The 23,117-nt window shown below is 43.3% G+C and overlaps 1 protein-coding gene across 3 annotated transcripts in view; it reads right to left on the bottom strand.

Annotated features, from left to right (window-relative positions):
- STK39 (serine/threonine kinase 39) overlaps positions 1 to 19,149 on the bottom strand; it is a 302,652-nt gene extending 283,503 nt beyond the window's left edge. For 2 of the 3 annotated variants that reach the window (XM_033231238.1, XM_033231239.1), the window contains exon 1: positions 18,786 to 19,149. In XM_033231238.1, coding sequence (XP_033087129.1) covers positions 18,786 to 19,020 — 235 coding nt within the window. In that variant the 5' untranslated portion in view covers positions 19,021 to 19,149. Of the gene's footprint in view, positions 1 to 17,725; positions 17,763 to 18,785 lie in introns of those variants that run through there. The other variant, XM_033231241.1, reaches the window with a different exon arrangement.
- Positions 19,150 to 23,117: the final 3,968 nt, after the last annotated feature.

The raw sequence follows: 23,117 nt of genomic DNA, 5'->3' as shown, positions 1-23,117 counted from the left end.
ACCATCCCACCCCACCCACCATTTTCTCCTAACCTTAGATATTTTAGGTCTGGGTCAAATTGGGAATAAGGCAAGATGCCTTCTCACTCTAACTCCCTCTTACCTTTAAGGTCAGTAATGGGAGCAACTAAGCTAGCATTTAATTAGTACAACTGGAAGAAATTTTCACAGTATCTATCAAAAGTATAAATGCAATACCACTGGCCCTAGCCATCTGAAATTCTGGACATCTATCCCACAGAAATAATAAAAACTTGGAAATAATCAATAAGTTCATCAAGAAAGGAATTAGTTAAGTAAATTAAGCTGCACTCATACAACAGAAATGGATCCAGAATAGGTATTTTTAAAGGAGGTGGATCTCTGAGAAACGGCCTGGAATGACAGCTGTAAATATTTATAATGTGCATACTTTACTAAAAATATTTACAGAAAATATACATAAGTAAAATACCCAAGTAATACATATATTACTTTGAAGAAGTAAAATTTACAGGTTGCAGAACATTATGTATAGTTTCCACATTACATGTAAAATTATTACATTTTGGAAAAATCTTTATATAGATGTATACATAGAAAAACATCTGCAAGGATACACACTGAACTGGCTCTACAGCCCATCTCTGCGCAATGAAAGTTGGGAGCTATTTTCATCTACTTGATTCACAAATATTATACATTTGTAACTTAAAAAACTTTATAAATAAAGACTAGTCATGCCAAAAGCTATTTTGTCCTTTTGTTCTAAATACTATAAAATCATTAAAATTTAGAAGACCACAAAATTCAACATTCATATCATCAAATTAAATTCCTATTCATTTCTCCCACATCCGTATGAAATCATTTAGCTAGTTCTACAAAAAGATACCACATATTTAACTCATCTAGAAAATCCTCACACTGCCAGCTCTAGGTTTGATACGAAGTCACTATGAAATCCAAAAGTCACTACTCTGTTCAAACACATCCACAAACAGTAAGAAAGTTACTGACTCTTAACTTCTCTGTGCCAGAACTTTTTGTAAAACAATTTTTTTTGAGATGATATAACAGTACATCTCCCTTCCTTCTATTATTTCTAAACTAAAAAAAAAAAAAAAAAAAAAAAACTAAAACAGTCTGCTCTGTTGCCCAGACTGGAGTGCAGTGGCGTGATCTTGGTTCACTGCAAGCTCCGCCTCCCGGGTTCACGCCATTCTCCTGCCTCAGCCTCCTGAGGAGCTGTGACCACAGGGGCCCGCCACCAGGCCTGGCTAATTTTTTGTATTTTTAGTAGAGACGGGGTTTCACCGTGTTAGCCAGAATGGTCTCGATCTCCTGACCTCGTGATCTGCCTGCCTCGGCCTCCCAAACTGCTGGGATTACAGGTGTGAGCCACCGCGCCTGGCCAAAACAATTTTTCTACCAATCGACGAAGTGCCAAATATCAGGAAAAGGTGATCCAATAGTATCTGGAAGACAAAAGGCAAAGTATGATACTCCTAAAAAATCTAAATTGTAACACAGACATTAAGAATAGATTGTATTAGATATATTCTGTGATTCTGAAAACATTTAAGTATGAGAAAAAACACACTTACACATTTTGCAGTAATCATAAGGCATGCTTGCCTATCAGTGTATGCCAAAATCTCAAGAAACAAAATCACTTTTGCCAAGCAAGTATTAACCTAAGACTAGTTTATTTTACTTGCTCTGACAAATTAAATGTGAAAGTACTGGGAATACAAAAAAAGTAGACATTTCCAAAAATATCAATTTATGCTTTTTTTTTTAAAGTCCTATGCCAAGTAAATATATACTCTACATCAAAATTCAAACAGTATCTAGCCTTGGGTGATGAGGTTACTTTTCCTGCTTTTCACTCATCAGTGTTATATAAATTTTCTACAATGACCATATATTATTGTTTGTATAATATTTGAGAAGTTTAAAATAGGGCCAGGCTCAGTGGCTCACACCTGTAATCCCAGCACTTTGGGAGGCTGAGGTGGGTAGATCACCTGAGGTCAGGGGTTTGAGACCAGCCTGACCGACATGGTGAAACCCCATCTCTATTAAAAATACAAAATTAGCCTAGTGTGGTGACACATGCCTGTAATCTCAGCTACTTGGGAGGCTGAGGCAGGAGAATTGCTTGAACCAGGAGGCAGAAGTTGTAGTGAGCCAAGATTGTGCCATTGCACTCCAGACTGGACAAGAGTGAAACTCCATCTCAAATAAATAAATAAATAAATAAATTTAATTTAATTAAATAAGCTTGGAATTTTTAATAACCTCAGAGATCCAGATGACATCTTTTTCTCAGTGCTTCTTCCTTACATGAGAAAGGAACCCAGGTCAGCCACAGGAAGGACGCTCTACAATTCTAATCCCACGTCCAGACCTGTCTTCCAATGTAATAAACAGGTCACTTAGCCTTTAAATCTCTAACTTTATAAAGATAACACTTAGCCCTCTTCCCACATCTAAAAGCACATAACATTTTATGATAAGGGCTTTTACCAGAAAGACTTTACAACTTAATAAAAGGTAAAATAGGCCAGGGGTGGTGGCTCACGCCTACAAACCAACACTTTGGGAGGCCAAGGTGGGTGGATCACGAGGTCAGGAGTTTGAGACCAGCCTGGCCAAGACCCCAGCCTGACCAATATGGTGAAACCCCGTGTCTACTAAAAATACAAAAATTAGCCAGGCGTAGCGCAGGCGCCTTATAATCCCAACTACTCCAGAGGCTGAGGCAGGAGAATTGCTTGAACCCAGGAGGCGGAGGTTGCAGTGAGCTGAGATCGCACCACTGCTTTCCAGCTTGGGTGACAGAGCAAGACTCCAACTCAAAAAAAAAAAAATTAAAAGGTAAACAGTAAACAGTACATCCCCCTTCCATTATTTCTAAACTAAAAAAAAAAAAAAAAAAACAAGAACTAAAAAAAATGAAGAGGGGCAAACTCTGTAATTCTGTCAATAACTGTTACTAAGCTTCTAATATTTCTATCCTAATAGGCTAGCAATTCTTTTTGAAAAATTGTGAAACATGGAATAAAATACTGCTGGACTGACTTCAAAGTAAAGAAACTTCCTTAATTATCTAAGCAACAATCTACCTTTAAATTGAGTGATGCACAGACAATGTGTTATTTTTCCGGCTGTGATAAATCTAGTTCATGACTTGTAGGTGGCAGGAAAAACAAATACATATGCATGCAAACAATCTATATTTTTAATGTGGTGTTGAGTTTTAAGAAACTCAGTCTGGAATAAAACACCTCAAGGCTAAAAAAGGATCAGCATTACACACACACATACCCTCCCTCACCCTTCAAATATCACATTGGAATCAACATTTTTAGATTGTTTAGCAAGCGATACATTCCTGAAGTCACTTCTATAGCAAAAATCACTCTGATGCTTACTTCATACAGCAATGAAACCTATAGTCTATGAAACCTATAATCGATGGCACTATGACAATGAGAGTATAGACAAGGTTGTTGGTTAACAATTTCCCCTAACACATGTGAAAAACAAAAGTTAGATGAGTGAAAAACAAAAGTTAGATGAATGACAAACATTGTATATTCATCTTCCTTGTGCTAAATTAAACTGCTGTGGCAAGGAATCTGCAAAATGGCAATAAGAATTCCTCCCATCCTTGTACACATATCCTTCTGCCATGTGATTTTACCACTCCTCCCAAAAGTAGAAAAATCTATTTCCTTTCCCTTTGAAGTTGAGCTGGCCTTGTGATGTGCTTTAACCCACAGAATGTGGCAGAGTGGCATTGTGTGACTTTCCAAGACTAGGCCTCAAGAGTCCTGCAGCTTCCACTCTCATTATATTAGAACACTGCTGCACCCAAGAAACAAAGTATAGGCAAGTTTCTTTCAGGATGAGGAATCAGTGAAAAGTGAGGGCCAGCCAACAGCCACCACCAACCACCACCCCACACTCAAGTGAGACCATCTGAAAACAGAGCCCCAGCCAAGCTGACCATGGGTCTGACCCCAAACTGAAGAATTGCCCAGCCCAGCCAAACCCAAATTGCTAACTTGTATTATAAGCGAGTAAAATGGTCCTTACTTTAAGCCACTAAGTTTTGGGGTGGTTTGTTATACAGCTATAGATAGCTGATACACTGAATGTCAGAATCCATGATGAGAGAACCGAGCCTTTCGGTCTGTCAGAGGCACCCTTGATGGCAAAACTTCAAAAGAGGCACCTACCTCAACAAGAGGCTGCTACGGAATCATCCTTGGAAAAAATTACACTCTCCCTACCAATTTCCTTGCCTTGACCCCTGGTCAAGTCCTGCAAATTGTAAACTTGGAAATGCCCCCAAGTTCTTATTCTCCCCCTTTCTCAGACCTGCTCAGGTCTGAGGTCTCTTGCGGCTGTGTACTAGTCTTTGCCTCGGAATGAGTCCATCCATTTTCTCCCTGGCTTCGCAGACCTGAGTGTAGAATCCCATCCACCACCCTACCAAACTCCTCTCAGCCACCATCAGCTTTTACTTTTGCAATCCCTACCTCTGTGCCAACAGTTCACTGTAATCTCCAACCAAGTCCTAGTCTTATCACTTCTATGAAATAGTGATCCAGAATTTATTACAAATAATAGTAAACAAAACTTACAGTAAACAACTAACAGCACTGTCATGCTAAAGAGTCATTCTGTAAGGTTACATACTTATTCCAATACAAATACCACTGCTTAAAACATTTTTGGAAGTATTTTAAAAGCAAATTAATGTCACTTTAGAAAATTAGTCTCATTTCTTCACAGGAGGACTGATAGAAATGGCTAATTTTGGCCGGGCGCAGTGGCTCAAGCCTGTAATCCCAGCACTTTGGGAGGCCGAGACGGCCGGATCACGAGGTCAGGAGATCGAGACCATCCTGGCTAACACGGTGAAACCCTGTCTCTACTAAAAAAATACAAAGAACTAGCTGGGCGAGGTGGCAGGCGCCTGTAGTCCCAGCTATTCTGGAGGCTGAGGCTGGAGAATGGCATAAACTCGGGAGGTGGAGCTTGCAGTGAGCTGAGATCCGATCCGGCCACTGCACTCCAGCCCGGGCGACAGAGCGAGACTCCGTCTCAAAAAAAAAAAAAAAAAAAGAAATGGCTAATTTTGTTGTTGTTGTTGTTGTTTACCAGAAAATAAACACCACCTTTATCAAGATAATAACAACAGAAAGGATTTCCAATTTCTCAGAATGAAAATAACATGACACCAGCACAAGTGTTAAAAGAGTAAATGGCTACATTTCTTATTCTGATAGCTTCCCACCACACACCAAAGGTTCCTCAAGGACAGCTGCCACCAGAGCTGCTGCAAGAACATACTTTTCACTGGGCGTAGCTTCACAGTCAACTCCTCAAGCAAAGACTAAAATATTATTTCTTTTTAGAATATCTTGGTTGAGGGAGAACATATCAATATGGAGAACAGATCTTTGCTTCTCGAATTCAAGAAAAACCATTAACTAATCTATCAATTTTTCTCTGATACAGTGTGCCAGAGTGCTCTGTGAAGAATCCTTTTCCATCCCTACCACATGTCTAGGTGAAGGGAGAGGAGGGGGTGGCAAAGTGCCAGTACACTAGCAGACACTCCTGGTGATGCTCCAGGCTCTGCTCCCTTTCTGCTGGTAGCAGTAGGCATCTTTTCTGGTAGCTGCAGCAGCTTGATGTGGGGGGGAAGAAGGGGCCACCCACCAATCATCCCTTCTTGAAGCCATATTTTTTACGTTCATTGAAGAGATCTTAGAGCTCCTCAAATTGACAATCTTTGGGCAGCCATCTCTGTCCTTCTCCTGGATGGTGCACTCCTTACAATAACAGGCACCAGAGATTCCAAGACCTCCACGGATCACACGGTGGCCCGGTAAGATCCATAATTACATTCATCACATCACCAGAGTGCAGGGACACACACAGGAGTCACAAATCACACACTCGCCATCACATTTTTCATCCAGTCTTCCGATGGCAACATCAGCCTGCTTGTGGCAAAAGATCTAAGTTTTCATTTTAAAAAAATGTAGCTATAAAGTAAAAATGGACACCCTCCCACACATCCCCCTGAAGGAAAGAACACTTTCTGTATACAACAATTCTGATATGATTAATTTAAGGTCAGTCATACCTCATAACGACCATCTTTCCTATTTTTGTCACTCCCTTTCTTCCAGGTAGCTCCAAAAGACAAGGAAATATTTAGTTTTAAACAACTACATATGGCTAAAAATAATTTCATTTTTTAATATGATAGATGAACAAAACGAGCATCCAACTGTAAGTTTTGCCTGTCCTAGTCACTGGAACTTCAACTATCCCCCTTTTCCATAAAGACTGTTCAAGCAAAAATATAAGTTACAAAGCTGCCTATATTATATATTTCCAATGGGCTTTAAAGAACAGGACATGAAGGCCAGGTGCAGTGGCTCACGCCTATAATCCCAGCACTTTGGGATGCTGAGGTGGGCAAATCACGAGGTCAAGAGTTTCAGACCAGCCTGTCCAACATGGTGAAACCCTGTCTCTACTAAAAATACAAAAAAATATTAGCTGGACGTAGTGGCAGGTGCGTGTAATCCCAGCTACTCAGGAGGTTAAGGCAAGGCAGGAGAATCGCTTGAAGCCGGGAGGCGGAGGCTGCAGTGAGCCGAGATCGTGCCACTGCACTCCAGCCCAGGCAACAGAGTAAGACTCCATCTCAAAAACAAAAAAAGAAAAAAAGAAAAAAGAACAGGACATGAAATTATAGCCTTCAGAAAGTCTTGCAGCACTTATGAAGACAATCAGAAAAATGGCTACAGATGAACTGAGAGGCTCAGCATCTCTTGGCCCTAGAGATCAGAGATCGTCACTTTTTAAACAACTGGTGGGTATTTACTTTACTAAAGATAAACACTCCAGCCCCGATCTTGACTTACGCCAAAAATATTACTATTCTTAAGTTCATCCTAATGATCACAATTTGAAACTACACAGAAACACTTTCCCTAGTACTATTTCAGCCACCCCCGACTACCCAGGAAAGGTGCCATATTAAAAATGTTTCCACAACAACTCGTGTTTAAGGTCAGGCGCTGGGTTTAAGACTTCAGAAACTTGAAAGGGCATATACAAGGAAAAATTTTAAAGGGATTACATAGTAAAACATTCTCTGCTACAGCTCCGGTCACTCAAGGGAAACTAAATGTGAGAAAGCACACACTGTTCCTTAACTGCTCAAAATTAAACCCACTTAATTCCCCTAGACAGATTTTTTTCCCACCCCTCAGTCATTAATTCCTTCTCCCAAAAGAGCAGGTACTCTACCCAAACAGTGCTTGCTGAGTTTGAATTTCTAGTAAGGTACTGGCTTAAATGACGTTTTACTTGCTTTGTAACTTAGGATAAACTATTAATCCCTGAATCACTCAAATACCAAAATGTTTCTAACTCAAAGGAAAAGAAGGACTACGATTCAAATTCACTGTTTAAGTGACTAAAATTAATTTTGGTATTATTTTTCCTAATTAGGGTTAATTTCAGAACTTCTCTGTAATTTCATTTTTTAAACCTATATAATCAGTCCCTTCTTCATAACATAAGACAAACCGAAGTGATTCTGACTACGATATCCAACCCAAAGACTCTAAAATGATCTTTTTAAAGAAATGCCACATTTTGATATTTCTGAAACTATTGGGTTTCATTTGGACAGAATCTGTGTTTAGTCATCACAAGAACATTTCCAAAATGAGGTAAGTCAGTAAGATAAAAACTTATACTTCAAAACTATCCTCCTGAGTCAACAGGGGTATCTGTTTCACCACACACAAGAATACTCTTCCTCTGAAAAGATGAACTGACTAGCTTGCAAATAGGCAGAGTGAAAACAAAAGATTTTTTAAAAATCAGGTGATGCCTGTCTCCTTTTTGCACTAAGTCGTGGCAATACCTTTGCATGTTATAAAAAAGTGGCCTCATACTACTTACAGCCATTATAGTAGTATTTGGCCAGTCTTTGAACACTTCCAAGAAATTACCATTCAACACCATCCCATACAACTTTCTGTGAAGAGAGAAACAATCTGTATCTGCACTATCCAATAAGGCAGTTGTAGCCACAGTTCATTAGTGAGCACTTGAAATGTGGCTAGCGCAACCAAAGGACTATATCCTATTTCTTTAATTTTACTGAATTAATTTAAATGTAAATAGCCACATGTGGTTAGTGGCTACCAAGCTGGACAGTGTCGTGCTAGCCCCTTTCTTCTGGGAACACTGCTGCTGCTCTGTTATAAAATACCAGCCCCGCTTAAGGGACCACCTCCCTCCAACTAATGATCGGTCATGCGGTATATCTATTTCACGTACTTTTCGTCAACCCTCAACTTTCTGCTCCTCAACCTTACCTTACAACACACACCCACCTCCACCTCACTGACAGATGATCACCCAAGATTAAAAATATAATCTACTGTAATAGGCCAGGCGAAAGGTGATGGCTGAAATGAAGACAATGTATGTTTACATATAACCTGGTTACGTGTTAAATAAACATGCCCTGATGAATAAATATAGGTAAATAAAAAATCATTTTAATGCCCCTAAAGGCATAGATTTTTACTGATTCCTACATAATATATATGTTCTCAGATATATTTTTACTCTATTGAGTCATAGGCCAGGTACAATGGCTCACGCCTGTAGTCCCAGTACTTTGGGGAGGCCAAGGCAGGAGAATCACTTGAGGCCAGGAGTTTGAGAATAGTCTGGGCAACATAGTAAGATCCCATCTCTACCAAAAAAAAAAAAAAAGGTTTTAATAGTTTAAAATTTATTGAGTCAATAATCTTTTTTTTTTTTTTGAGACGGAGTCTCGCTCTGTCGTTGCCCAGGCTGGAGTGTAGTGGCGCGATCTCGGCTCACTGCAACCTCCGCCTACCAGGTTCAGGCAATTCTTCTGTTTCAGCCTCCCGAGTAGCTGGGATTACAGGCATGTGCCACCACGCCCGGCTAATGATTTTGTATTTTTAGTAGAGATGGGGTTTCACTATATTGGCCAGGCTAGTCTCGAACTCCTGACCTTGTGATCTGCCTGTCTCGGCCTCCCAAAGTGCTAGGACTACAGGCGTGAGCCACCGCAGCTGGCCCAAGTCAGTAACATTTCTAACATCTGTCTTTACACCAACAAGGAAACAATGTGATATAAGTGGAAGAAAATACTGAATTAGGGCAGAATCATGAGTCTGGGATCCTAAGGACTTTGTGGCCATAGGCAAGTTTCTTCAACTTTGGCCATTAGAGAGTTTTCAGTTACAAGACAAAGCAGCTGGGATGGATTTTTCTTCCTTTGGTCTCTTCTAAAATTAAATTTCCTAATTCTCTCTATATTCTTGTGCCACTTCTCACCTAGGAACTTACTTATAAAAGCCAGCAACGACCTGCCATTCTTTCCCCAGCAACCCCCATCTGCTGCTCCTCTTCCTCTGCTTTCTTGAGTCACCCCATAATTAAACAAAGAGAGATAGTGACACTGCCAGAGAGAAAGAAAGAGAACTAGATGATTCAAAGTAAAATCTAAGCTACACAGGATAGGTCAATAGGCACCAACCCCCCAAAATAGAACTCTTTTTCAATCCCCAGACTAAACAGAGTAGGAAACAAGCAGTTGGAATACCCTTAGTACAAACTCTGGTTCAAATTGATGCAACCAGTTCAAAACAAAATCATTGATTCTTCTAAGAATTAATCCACAGAATGATTATGAGAAGTCTCACAACGATCACAGGCCACTGGCTTCCAAAATACTCCCCGAATGAAGATCTATCATTGACAGGGCAGAAAGTCATCCACCTCTACTTTCCATCTAGTTTTTCTGACAAATAGCTCCAGTGGTAACTAAAGGTTAGAAACCTAAACCCATAAGTGTCAATAAAATGTGTATTTTTACCTAAGGGAAGAATCGCACGAGCACCCCCAATACTAGGCTTCTGAGAATTATACTAAATGCCACTTACCTGGAAGAGGTTTCAAAATAAAATCAGGGATAATATGAATGTAGAGGTCTCTACCATTTCTATCTTAAAATGTTTTCCCATATATCAAAATACACAATCAGTTTAAAAGGTCAATTCATCTCAATCCTCAATGTCCAAGAAGTTTCTTAAAGCTAAGCCAGAGTTTATTCTCAAATGACTGTTTGGCAAGTGAGAAGAAATTTGAAATATATCATTTACTCACAACAGATTCCAAAGTATTTATCTAAATCAACTCTAGAAATAAAGTACTGCCAATCCATTCTCTAAAGGATTTTTATTTCTCTTCTGCTTTTCAGTTAAGCCAAGTCTGAAATGCCTTTTTAATTAATATATTGAATTCTTGTCTAGTATCAAAAACTTGGCCAATTAATGGCAGCTAGGGAAAAGAGAAACACTTGAATCACTTCGACTAAGAGCTGTTTTGGTATAATCTAAACAAAACTATCCTAGAGGAGAATGTATGACTTCACATGATTACATGGGGAATTATATTTAAATAGCAAAAAAAACTTTCCCAAAAAGTACATTGTAAAGGAATTATAATATCTATTAGATTGGTTTTGACTTAAAAAGAATGACGTGGTTCTATGGTCTTAGCAGGTACCACACCCACCCTATCCTGTCAGTCCCTTATAATTTATAAAAATAGAACTCCTGCCATCATAACAACCTTTGAAAGCCACTTGTTCTGCAATTCTGCTCCTGTGTTTCACCTGTATCCCTGATGGTCTCCAGCAGTCCTGATTCCTACACAGGAACATGTTCCACAGAACTTCAAGGTGAGCGTTATATATAAATACGTGAACAGCAAGAGACAGAGATCACTGGTATACTCAAGAAAAGAAAGCTCTAGAGCTTTGGAAGGGCAGTGTGGGACTTCCCCACTCCACCCTACAATGTCTACGGATGCCAGAACTGTGGCAGGGAGCCCTGGGTCCTTTCATCCAGCCAGAAAGGCCACCTCTCAGTCCTATGACCTCAGGAGAGCCAGGCCTCTGCCTGCCTACCTCCACAACACATGCAGGTGGACGCACTCAAAGTGCTTACTCTTCATCTGTGAGGATTAATGAGCTAATTTCTACAGAGTCCTTTAAGCTGATTGGCCCAAACGCAACTAAATAAGCACCATCATTAACCACAGGCAAGATCAAATCCTCAGGATCCAGCGAGGCAAGTTTTTAGACGTCAGGCAATGTTTCTCTTCCACAGTGGGGAGGGAGTATTTCTCCCCAAAACTCAGACCTTCATCCAGAAAACATTTATTAAATATCTGTTATGACATGTGGGGTATGGAGATGAGAGACCCTGTCCTCAAAGGAGACTTAACAGTCTACAGCCAGGCTGGCAAGGAAGAAACAATTTGCAGACAGTACGAGAACTGCCAGGGAACGAAAGACCCAAAAGAGCCTGAAGGGCAAGTGGGGAGGGGGGCTCTAGAGGCAGAGATTATTTGTGTGACAAGAAACCACCTGTTCAGGGTATGAGAAGGGAGGCCCAGTCAGGGTGCTGGTTACGTGGTGTGTTCAATTCATGAACATGCACCAAGATATACATTGTTTATATGTACACTTTTCCACACGCATATTATACTTCAATAAGGGCAATATTTAAAAGAAGAGACAGAGCTCTTTGCTACATAGATGAAAATGGAAGGAAGGATCTTGGAATAAGGGTCTTGGAATGGTGTTCCAAGCAGAGGGAAATCTTGCCTAGAAGAGGCATTTCAGCAACTGCAAAACGTTCCCACTGGCTGAAGAGTCTGTCCTGAGACTGGAAATGACAAGATGTGGCTGAAAAGGGAGGCAAGAGACAATTCCCAAAAGACCTTAAGCACTGTGCTTCTAATTAGTCTTGAGGATGATGGGAGAGTTACTAAAGGCGTTTCAGCCTGGGAGAAACGTTATAAAGAATTTTGGTATAGCAGTATCATTCTGGTAGCAATGCACACTACAGCCAGAAACAAGAATGGAAAAAAGGAACCTGATTAGGAAATTATTACAATCATCCAAATAAGAATCGATAAGGGCCTGAACTAAACCAGTGGTGGCCGACATGAAGAGTCAGAGTCAAATCAAAGAAGATTTCAAGGAGGTGGAGTATTTAGGATTGGGTGACCAAACAGATGTGAGAGATGGACGAAGACAGGAAAGTACAGGATGGCCAGCCTCTCAAGAAGATGAATATAGAAGGAACCAGATTAGGACTGAGGCAAGGGTGGAGAGACAATGAGTTTAAATGTATGAAGTTCCTGTGAAACATTCAAACGAAGACATTAAAAAGGTAGTCCAAACACTGGTCTATAGTCAGGAAGACCCTCCGCATTTGAGGTGGTAGTTGAAGCCTCAAACAGATAGAGATGTGGATCCTGCATCCGGGGCAGGCAGGGGAGTACAGGAAGTCCAGAAGGAAGGCATGGCATGGAAGTTCAAGCAAATGCCTTTCCAAAAGAATGAAAGATGGCACCTAACCCTGCAGAGAGAAGGACTGCAGCGTCCACTGGCTCTGCCCACAGAAGAGTCACAGAAGAGTCACGGTGATTTCAGAGAGAGTAACTTGGGTTTCTCAGGGAAAGGGCAGAAGCCAGACTGCAGTGGGCAGAGAGGGAATCGGAGGTTTCTTGAAACAGTTTAGCAGTGCAAGGAAGAAATGAGATAAGGGAGTAGCCAGAGGAGAAAGAAACAGGGAGAGTGTTTTGTTTTGTTCTCTTTTGTCATTTAAAGATAAGAGACAGGCTTGAGAATATTTATAAACTGAGGGAAAAGCAGAGAGGGAAAGGAGACAGGGAAGCAATGGTGATGACTTTATCTGAAAATGAAGGCCTCTGTCCTCGCACTGGCTGGGACACACAGGGAGCATTTCTTTTAGTCAGCAGCATTTCCTGCCAGCATGGCAGCCTCCAGGCAAACTCAGAGGTAGAAGAAAGTGCAGTCTTAGCAGGTTGTTCTCGGAGCCCTCTCATAATGGGCTGCTCCTCTTCAGCAACCTTCCTGCAGGATGCTCTCATCACTTGTCAGAGGGCCATTTGGCACCTAAACCCCCGAGCTGTCCAAATCGCCAGGAGCTCCACAGGTCTCTTCAGTTTCCTCCCATAGCAGTGGAGATGCAAGGGGAAGCCAGATCCCCGGGGGCCTCTCCCCTTATAAGCCCCTTCCAGCAGCCCAGCAGAAGAGTGAGACTAGGGAACAACCTCTCCTTCCTACCTCCTCCCTGCTAGAAATATAGCAGAGAAACTCTTCAAGCCATTCCAGAATCTTGCCAAAGATAGGACTGTGTTCTCTCCTGATAACTTGCATCTGATTAGCAAATGAAGTCTATAGAAGTTATGGCTAAGACTAATTGAAAGCATGCTGTGTGCCAGGCACGATTCTCAGTGCTTTACATTCTCTCATTCCTCACAACCCTATTTTTATCATCTCTGTGTTACCAATGAGGAAACTGAGTGCAGACACATCTAAGTCATTTGCTCAAGGTCGCAGCGTCAGTGACTGCCATTGCAGGACATGAAACAGACCAGGCTGTCGGACTCCAGGGCCGGCACTGCTACAGCTTATTTTCAAACACCGTCAGTAAACGTAGTATACAATAAACCATAAAAGTCAGGGAAGAATTCATAATATCATTAGTTAAAAATCAAATGCACATATAAAGGATTGCAGTCACTTTACCATAGTTTCTTTTTACCTTGAGATCTCCCCCCAGCCCCATGACAGCACATTTAAAAGAGTATTTATCTTGTAAATATAATTAATTCTATTGAATTGTACACTTTAAGAATGGTTAAAATGGTACAATTTTTGTTGTGTATATTTTACCACAATAAAAATAATACAAAAGAGGCCGGGCACAGTGACTCACACCTATAATCCTAGCAATTTGGGAGGCTGAGGCGCGCGGGTTACTTGAGGCCAAGACTTCATGACCAGCCTGGACAACATGGTGAAACCCCGTTTCTAACAAAAAATACAAAAATTAGCCGGGCCTGTAATACTAGCTACTTGGGAGCCTGAGGCAGGACAAATGCTTGAATCTAGGAGGCGGAGGTTGCAGTAAGCTGAGATGGTGTCACTGCAATCCAGCCCAGGCAACAGAGCAAGGCTCTGTCTTACAAAAAAAAAAAAGAAAAATTATATATATAAAGAGGCCAGGCACACACCTGTAATCCCAACACATTGGGAAGCCAAGGCAGGAGCATCGCTTAGCTCAGGAGTTCAAGACCAACTTGGGCAACATAGTGAGACCCCCATCTCTTTAAAAAAAAAAAATAGGCAGGCATGATGAGGCATGATGGTTTGCACCTATAGTCCCAGCTACTCATGAGGCTCATGTGGGAGGATCACTTGAGTCCAAGAGTTCCAGGCTACAGTGAGGTATGATTGCACCACTGCACTCTAGCCTGGGTGACAGAGTGAGACCCTGTATCAAAAAAAAAATAAAAAATACAAAAGAACATTTCTATATACATTTTTCTACTTATAAAAAATAAGTGAAATGAAATTAAAATCAAAGCCCTGTCTTCTTTGAGACAAAGCATCTCAGGCATCATTTAGTATTTTAAAAACAACAACAAACAAACTAATCAAGGTCAAAGAACACACTGCAGCAGCAAGGCAGCCTGGTGTAAAGGTCCGGGAGATCAGAACACACACTCAGGGCTCCGGTTCCCTTACCCAGTGCCAGCGGAGGTACCACTGTCCTCAGACTGCCTCTAGGATATCTATAAAAACCAGTTCTAATCCCCAAACCATTTAAATCCACAGAAACTCTGAGAGCACAGAGCGAAGTGGGAATGCCTGGGGCTATTTACAATCTCATTTTACGAGAGGCTTAAAGACCTGGCCATATGCACTATTACCTGGACCTGAGGAAAACACACCTCAATGGATAAACAAAGCCTCACAGGAGAGAAATAAAGCATTCAAAGGAACCCTCTGTCAAACCATGTCCAGGATTCTAGAACTCAAATTCTTCGTATTGACTAAGATGGCAATTTGTTACTTTTAGGTCATTCTAAATGACCACCCAGGACAAAGGTGAAGCAACACTGAAAAATCTAGTATAAAACTACATAAAGAAAGGTGCATCCTGCAAAAAAAAAAAAACAAAACTAAGAAAATCAAACATATACGCTGAGGCAGGAGTCTAGTGTTTCTCAGAAGAAATTCAGCAAAGATAACAACGCTGCTGGAATCATCTGATTCAAATACAGAAACTGGTACTTCAGTGACTACAACTCTTTGAATGAGAAGCTCCATTCCATTACGGACGGCCAAGTAAACACTTATATGATTCACTTTCATTCCCTGTTTAGCAAATCTAGGTAATATTATTAATACCACCAACAAATAAACTAAGTTTTCAACTGGCATAGCTTTAAGTGTCCCTTATACTTCTAAAGGTAGGGGTACCTACCTTTGGGGGCTCAACTCACCCCCAAATTCCTTCTGTAGAGAGGTACGGAACAAAGATTAACGAGGCTGAAGAGTATAAACAGGTCGGAAAGCCTCCAAAAAGACAGACATATTTGAAATCTACTAAGACAAGGATATCAATGGCTAGAAGAAGGAATTTAATAATTTCCAACATTTTTAACCCCTCTGTAAATATAAAACTCCCTCCAATCGATTTTACATCACTTCCAGGTCATGAATAAACTTCTGAACCAGAATACTCCTAAGAGCATTACAGTTTCTCCACCGACCTTTTAAAACACAAGAACAATTATACAATAAAGAGAAAACGTTATTTTTAGGCTTGCAAAATCCTGTGTTTATTTTTCTAAAACAGAAGTCAAACAACTGAATGTGCTTTGTTTGGATTTTAGTAAACTTTATTCCCTCATAATCCTGGGGGCCCCAAACTCTGCCCAGAAGGAAATAAAGAAAAAGTCCTCCGTGCCCGTGCCATGCTGGAAAGTTAAAACACGGTGACTCCTTTGGCTTTCTGCTCAGGCACATCTGAGCCTCCTGCTGCTGGTCACGGTTCACACTGCTGGAGTCATATCATATGGCACCTGCCGTATGGCGGGTAGAAGCAAAGGCTCTCAACTGGCATTCATGTTGAAACTGGTTCAGTGTTTGAACTGCTAACTTCTGCGTGTAATGTTTAAGCAAAAGTGCTTAACCACAAGTTCAGTCTTAATCTCTGAACTAGCATTAAACCCTAAATGAAAACAGGTTTGTAATTCCCTATAAACATTAAGCCCTTGCAAAAAACCTATTCCAGCAATTTGATTTTTCAATAACAGGGCCCCCACACAGGCCATCTCTTTCTCTTTTAGTTGGGAAAATATGAGATAAACTTCATATTTTTCATAGAAAAGCCCTTCCCACAATGCAAATGTGCAAAAGTCAGGGTAGAATAAGCAGGTGTTTTTGTTCTCAAACAAACAAAAAAAAAAATTTCTTTTCTTCCACTAAATTGACCACCATAATTAACACCGATGGGACTGCAAACTGAAAGAAGTTCTGCCATTAATTCCACTCAACTTAAACTCAGATTTTATTAGTTCACCAAAAAAATACTGTTTTCAAAAGGCAACGTCTGTATTTTAACCCTAATAATTAACCAAGTAGGTATATAAATTGATTATAAGTTCTACCAATCCTATGGACTCTATGGAAAATTATGTGGCAGATACCATTATTGAACTTTTATGGCCCACCTCTTCCTGTCAGAAACAGAGTTCACAGCTGGTTACTGAAGGTAACAGTGGAAATAAGTAAGCACCTTACAAACTCAGACCTAAAACCTAGCTCAAATATGACCTCTACTAAGAAATACTCTGCTTCCTTCTCTCTCCTGGCAGTCACTCCCTCCTTTGGGCTCTCCAAGCACTTACTCATCACATCCTATAGGATCCTTTCCCTATGTCTCCTAACAACTTAGGGCAGGGATCTTTTGTTAATTTCTATATTGCTAGCAACTGGGGCAATGCTTGGAACATAGCAGGCCTTCAGATCTTGTTGCACAAATAACAACTATGAGGTTACACGCTATCAAGTCTGTAAAAAGACGGGCAGAAGAAACCACAGCATTTTGCCTTGAAAGAAGCAGAAGGCTTCTCAAAGAATATTCACACTCACCTTGGAAGCAGAGTGAGATTTAATACACAAATATGGGCACTCACAGAAGGGAAGAGCCTCTGCAAGGCAGCAAAGAATGGAAGACCAGATGTGCGGAAGACAGCGGTGTATTCAGGAAGCAATCAGTGAGAGGAGACAACGGGAAGAGGCAGGCAGGTTGAGGGTACAGGGCTTATATGCCAGGTTAAAGAGGTTTCCATGGAATATTCCAGGCTTTGAGAAGCCCCTGAAGCTATTTATTTCAGGCAGTGACATGAAGACTCATCCCATGAGAGTCTCTGGTCAAAAATTATGGAAGATCTGGGTTTTCAAAGAATTTTGTCTACAGATGCCTATTATAGGTTCTCTGAAGCTTGTATATATCCTAGGTTACTGACCTGCCCAACATTTTCTCACATATTTCTACACATATAGTTATATATATATTTCCGTCTATGCTATGTTTTATTCAACAGTAGGTGACAAAGGCTCATTTAAACACCTAAAGAAATTTTTGTAGCTGTTTTGTTTTAAAGGGAGGTGACGAATTTTTTTAAGTGAAAGTTAGAAAAAATACTTAAGATAAATATCCTTAACTCCTTTTTCATCGCTGTACTTACATACCAAGATTCTGGGAAGGCAACATCCCATCCCCGCCTCAGTAAGGTGAGACGCTGAGGGCCCACTTTACCTGGAGGCTTCCCTAAGTGACAAGACTCAAACTGGATGATCCAATAGGTGAAGGGACAAAACAAACCTCCTGGCCCTTCATGTGCCTGGCCCAAGAAAAAGTAATGCCGAGCCCTGCGACTCTGACAGGTATTTAAAAATGTAAGATAAGGTGATATTTGTGAGCCGCCCAGAAGGCATCGAAAGGCAGGGAGCAGATCACCGGCAGCCTCGGGTTTCACTCTTGTAGCTCGGCCTGGACCAGAGGGAAGCATCGGCCCGGTACAGGGCTGGAGGCCAGGGCACCCGCTTTCCCCGGGGGGCCGGACTGGGCGGCAGGCGGCGCACCCTGGCACGGAGGGAGGCGGGTACCCGGGCGCTCCGAGTGGCGCGGAGAGCCGGGCTACAAGGCGGGCGTGGAGTGGCGGCTGTCAGGGAGAGAGGCCAGCATCCTCCCCGGCCTCGGGAAAGCACTGGGGCCTCCGCGGCTTCTACGTGGCCCCATTACCCACGGCGAGAGAGTAACGACGTGAGGCAGAGGAGCGGCTGTGCCCGCAGAGTCCCCCAGGACGCGGCCCCTGGGGCACTGGAAGTCCAGGGCGGCGCCCCCGCAACCCCACCCCACCCGCGGCTGCCTGTCCGCGTGGCCACCGGCCACCGGCCACGAGCTGCGGCCCCGGCACGCGGGGGGAGGGAGATGCGGCGGCGCCGCCGGGTCCCTCGCTCCACCGCCCCGGCGATCCGGGAGATAAAAGTTTGCAGCATGCGGCTCGTCTGCAGTGCGAGTCACATCCGCCGCGCCGCCTCCTGCAGCACCAGCGCTCAGAGAACGAACAGATACATTTAAAAAATAAAAAAACTGTTGAAGCCGGTAGGCCTGAAGCTGGCCGCTCTGCCTCCAGGGCGTGCATGCAGGCGAGCCCAGCATCCCGCGCCCCCTCCCGCCCCCGGCCGCGCCTCCCGCCCGGCCTCGGCGCCCGGCCTGTGCCGGCCCCGCCGCTTCCGCAGCACTGACCGATAACCTCCTGCAGCTCGTACGCTTCCCTGCAGATGGGCCAGCCGACAGCCTGTGCCGCCGGGGCTGGGGCTGGGGCTGGGGCCGGGGCCGGGGCCGGGGCCGGGGCCGGGGCCGCGGGAGCTGCCGGGGCCGGCGCTGCTGTCGCGGCCGCTGGGGCCGCCGCCGCCGCTGTCACCGGGGCCGCCTGCTGGGGAAGCTGGACGTGCACGGGCGAGCCGCTCGGCTCCGCCATGATGCTGCGGAGGAGAGCAGGAGGACGCGCCGGCGGGTGGACGACCTTCCACTTGAAACTTCCTTTGCCTCGCCGCCGACACCTCTCGGCCGGCGCACGCCCTCCCCGCCCGCCGCCGCCGAAGCCAGCCAGGAGGGGAGGGAGCAAGAGAGGCCGAGCCGGGCGGAGGGAGGAGGCAGCGCCAGCGGAGGCGGGGAAGGGAGGAGGCGGCGGCCGCTGCGCTCGCCGCGCGCCCCGAGCCTAGCGCGCGCTGTTCTCCGCCTCGGCGAAGGGAACCGCCGCCCCGCCGCCCCCTCCCGTTCCCGCTCCGCTGGCGGCCAGGGAAGTTCCCACCAAGGGAGAGTCAGGCCGCTTTGTGTGTGCTTTCGGGGCCGGCGGCCCTGATTCTCCTCCTCCCTCGCTGCTCGCCCTGTGCCTTCGCCCCAGACAATCAGACTCGCCAGAGGACGACCCCTGGGGACCCCGAGGGCGGGGTCGTTGAACGGCCGCCAGGTTCTCACATTCAGAATTCTCCTGCCACCAAAGAGAACGTGAAGTTCATTCACAAGTTAGCGAGCGGGATACCTACACGGTGTCCCTTTGCAAGACGCCAGTTAGAAAATAACCCAAGTTGTAACTTTCCGGCGCTTTACCTGCCAGTATCCCTTTCCCACCTTGCCTAATCTAATCGCAGTCCTTCTAGTTTTTCTTAGTAAATGAAACTTGATTCCTTAGGTCCCTGGCTGTTCAGACTTTCTTCATTTTTTCCAAGCCGCTTGGATCCCAGGGAGGCGATTTAAGGGGCTGTGGAATTAGAGTAAGACATGCAGGAGAGGTTTAGAAAGTTTGCTCAAATTCTACACGCTTAATAATTGCCACATTAGGCCGGGCGCGGTGGCTCAAGCCTGTAATCCCAGCACTTTGGGAGGCCGAGACGGGCGGATCACGAGGTCAGGAGATCGAGACCATCCTGGCTACCATGGTGAAACCCCGTCTCTACTAAAAATACAAAAAACTAGCCGGGCGACGTGGCGGGCGCCTGTAGTCCCAGCTACTCGGGAGGCTGAGGCAGGAGAATGGCGTGAACCCGGGAGGCGGAGCTTGCAGTGAGTCGAGATCCGGCCACTGCACTCCAGCCTGGGCGGCAGAGCGAGACTCCGTCTCAAAAAAAAAAAAAAAAAAAAAATAATTGCCACATTAGCCCGTGAGGACACTGAGGCCAGACATTAGGTGTTTCTTTAAGAGTATACTTGGTAGGGAAATAATTTATTGAGGCATGAAAAGTTCCAACATGCATGTGTTGGAACTTTTAATTGCTGCTTTTTCAACACCCCAAAAATAACCTCATCTGTAAAACTGCTATGGTAAAACCATAGATTTTCCTGATTATAGGTGTCATATTTTAACAGTGAATGTTCTCTGTGTTCCCTCCGTGGAGGTGACCAGGTTCCACCATTCTTGTCTCCAACTGAAACGGGGCAGTAAACCAATAGCATTGGTCGTTTGGCCAAGATGATCTTGTCTGGTTCTCATTGCTAGGACTACTGAAGAAATAGGTAAGAATAATGAGGATGTAATAAAAACTCCAGGGAAATCATGATTTTGTCTTCCGAGTGTATGTACAGAAATCTCCCTAAAATTTTTGAAAGATTATTCAGAAGAAGCCCAGAAATTTATTAGAGAAGTTAGTTGTCTGATCAAAACTTTGATGTCCACTGAAGATGAGGGCACTTAATCTCTTGGAGCATTACGAAAATTTGAGTAAAGCAGCTACCTCGCTCTGGTCTGGAAGCAGAAGTTCATGCTGAAGTAAGTGTACACTCTTTGATGCAGAGGAGTTCAAAAACTGTATCTTGTCATGTCTGTCAAGAAACAGAGCCCTTCATAAACAAATTCTAGGCCTCTGAGAAACAGGGGAGCTCTTTATACCAAGCCATGGCTGCTGACCTCTTCAAGTGCTGCCTCCACCCTACCCCAAAGAACTTTTAAGGACTGTTTTTAAAGGAAAAGAAAAATGATCAAATGAATGTGACTTCTATTTTGTCATATGAATTTCTATTTTTGACTTTCAAACCATGAGGTGGGATTATGAAGGCCAGGAATGTTCTTGGGACTTAGTAGGAAAACATGATGCTCTCAAGATCAATATCACAGAATTGAATCAAACACAGATCAGTTAGTCTCCCAAAAAAACAACTGTTCCACAGTCACAGACTACATGTCGGTCTCTAGTCAACTGCTTTCCAAAGGGCTACCAGGATGAAGACTTGCTTGAGTGGATGACTCAGTGCAGATCCATCACTTCTACAGTCAATCGGTTTAAAGAAGAACGTCCCCTGGCATTGCTCTTTGGCATCATTTTTATAAATGAAGAACAGAATACGAATAATGTTTTAAAATTATACAAAAGCATTAGAGTTAATGTTTCTGTAAACAATTGGGTAAAATGGTACTTAAAACTTAGAAATATATGTTTTGTAAAAGTGTTCAACTGATATGCACTTTTCCCGGAAAATCCATTACTAAATTTAAGTTGAAATATGAGGATGGAGGCGGGTGCCTTTAAAATATAAACAAGGTTTATTTCAATGCATAAAGAGTACATTCACTGAGCGACGTTAAAAATAGAAAGGAAAAATAAGGGTCTAAATGTTTTTAAAATGTATCCAACTGCCTCATGATGCGTCAGGGTTTCTCAATCTCAGTGCTGTTTTGTGCCAGATAGTTCCCTTCGTTGTAGAGGTCTGTTTTCCTGTGGTGTGGTCTGAATGTTTCTGTCCTCCCAAAATTCATATGTTGACACTTAATCAGCAGTGTAATAGTATTAAAAGCCTTTAGCAGGAGATTGGGTCATGAGGACAGAGCCCTCCTGAGTTAGATTAGTGCCCTTACAAATGAGACTGGAAGGAGCTTGATGACTCCTTCCACCGAATGAGGATGCAGCTAGAGGCACTAGCTATGAAGTAGAGTGCAAGTCCTCAGTAAATATCTAATTTGCTGGCACCTTGATCTTGGACTTTCAGCCTCCAGAACTGTAAAAATGAATTTCCGTTGTTTGTCAGCTACCCACTCTAAGGTATTTTGTTATACCAGTCATAGCAGATGAAGGCACGCTGGCCTCTACGCACTAGATGCCAGTAGCACCACTGCTGCTGACATCGTGACTATCAACAGTGCCTCCAGACATTGCCAAATGTCCCCTGGAGGGCAAACCGTGCTTTAGGTGAAGTAAATATATCACATTTTCATTTTATAAACAGATTATTGCAGTAGTTATTTGTATTACAAAGAGCTTCCATAGAGTTCCATTATTTATTCATAAACCCTTTGAACATCTAAGATAGGATGTGTAGTGAAGTGGCCAGTGTCTTGAAGAAAGAAAGTGCTGAATTCAAATCTTGCCTTCAATGTTTTGTTTTGTTTTGTTTTTTGAAACGGAGTCTTGCTCTTATCGCCCATGCTGGAATACAGTGGCACAGTCTTGGCTCACTGCAACCTCCACCTCCCTGGTTCAAGTGATTCTCTTGCCTCAGCTTCCTGAGTAGCTGCGACTACAGGCGTCTGCCAGCACGCCCAGCTAATTTTTGTGTTTTTAGTAGAGACAGGGTTTTGTGTTGTATTTTTTTGAGACAGAGTCTTACTCTTGTCACCCAGGCTGGAGTGCAATGGCACGATCTCGGCTCACTGCAACCTCTGCCTCCGGGGTTCAAAGGATTCTCCTGCCTCAGCCTCCTGAATAGCTGAGATTACAGGCATGTGCCACCACACCAGCTAATTTTGTGTGTTTAGTAAAGACTGGGTTTCACCATGTTGGCCAGGTTGGTCTCAGACTCCTGATGTCAGGTGATCCACCCAACTTGGCTTCCCAAAGTGCTTGGGTTACAGGCGTGAGCCACTGTGCCCAGCTCAACAGTTTTTCTAGAGACAAAGTCTTGCTCTGTCACCCAAGCTGGAGTGCAGTGGCATGATCATGGCTCACTGCAGCCTCTAGCTCCTGGGCACAAGCAATCCACCTTCCTCAGCTTCCCAAGTACCTGGAATTACAAGTGTGCGCTACCATGCCCAGCTAATTTTTATTTAATTTTGGAGAAGTAGGGTTTTGCTATGTTGCCCAGGAT

This window comes from Trachypithecus francoisi, unplaced genomic scaffold (genome assembly GCF_009764315.1).
Source record: "Trachypithecus francoisi isolate TF-2019V2 unplaced genomic scaffold, Tfra_2.0 Lachesis_group13, whole genome shotgun sequence".
Lineage (NCBI taxonomy): Eukaryota > Metazoa > Chordata > Mammalia > Primates > Cercopithecidae > Trachypithecus > Trachypithecus francoisi.
The sequence above is the reverse complement of the archived record's forward strand: the minus strand, read 5'-3'. Positions and strand labels throughout refer to the sequence as shown.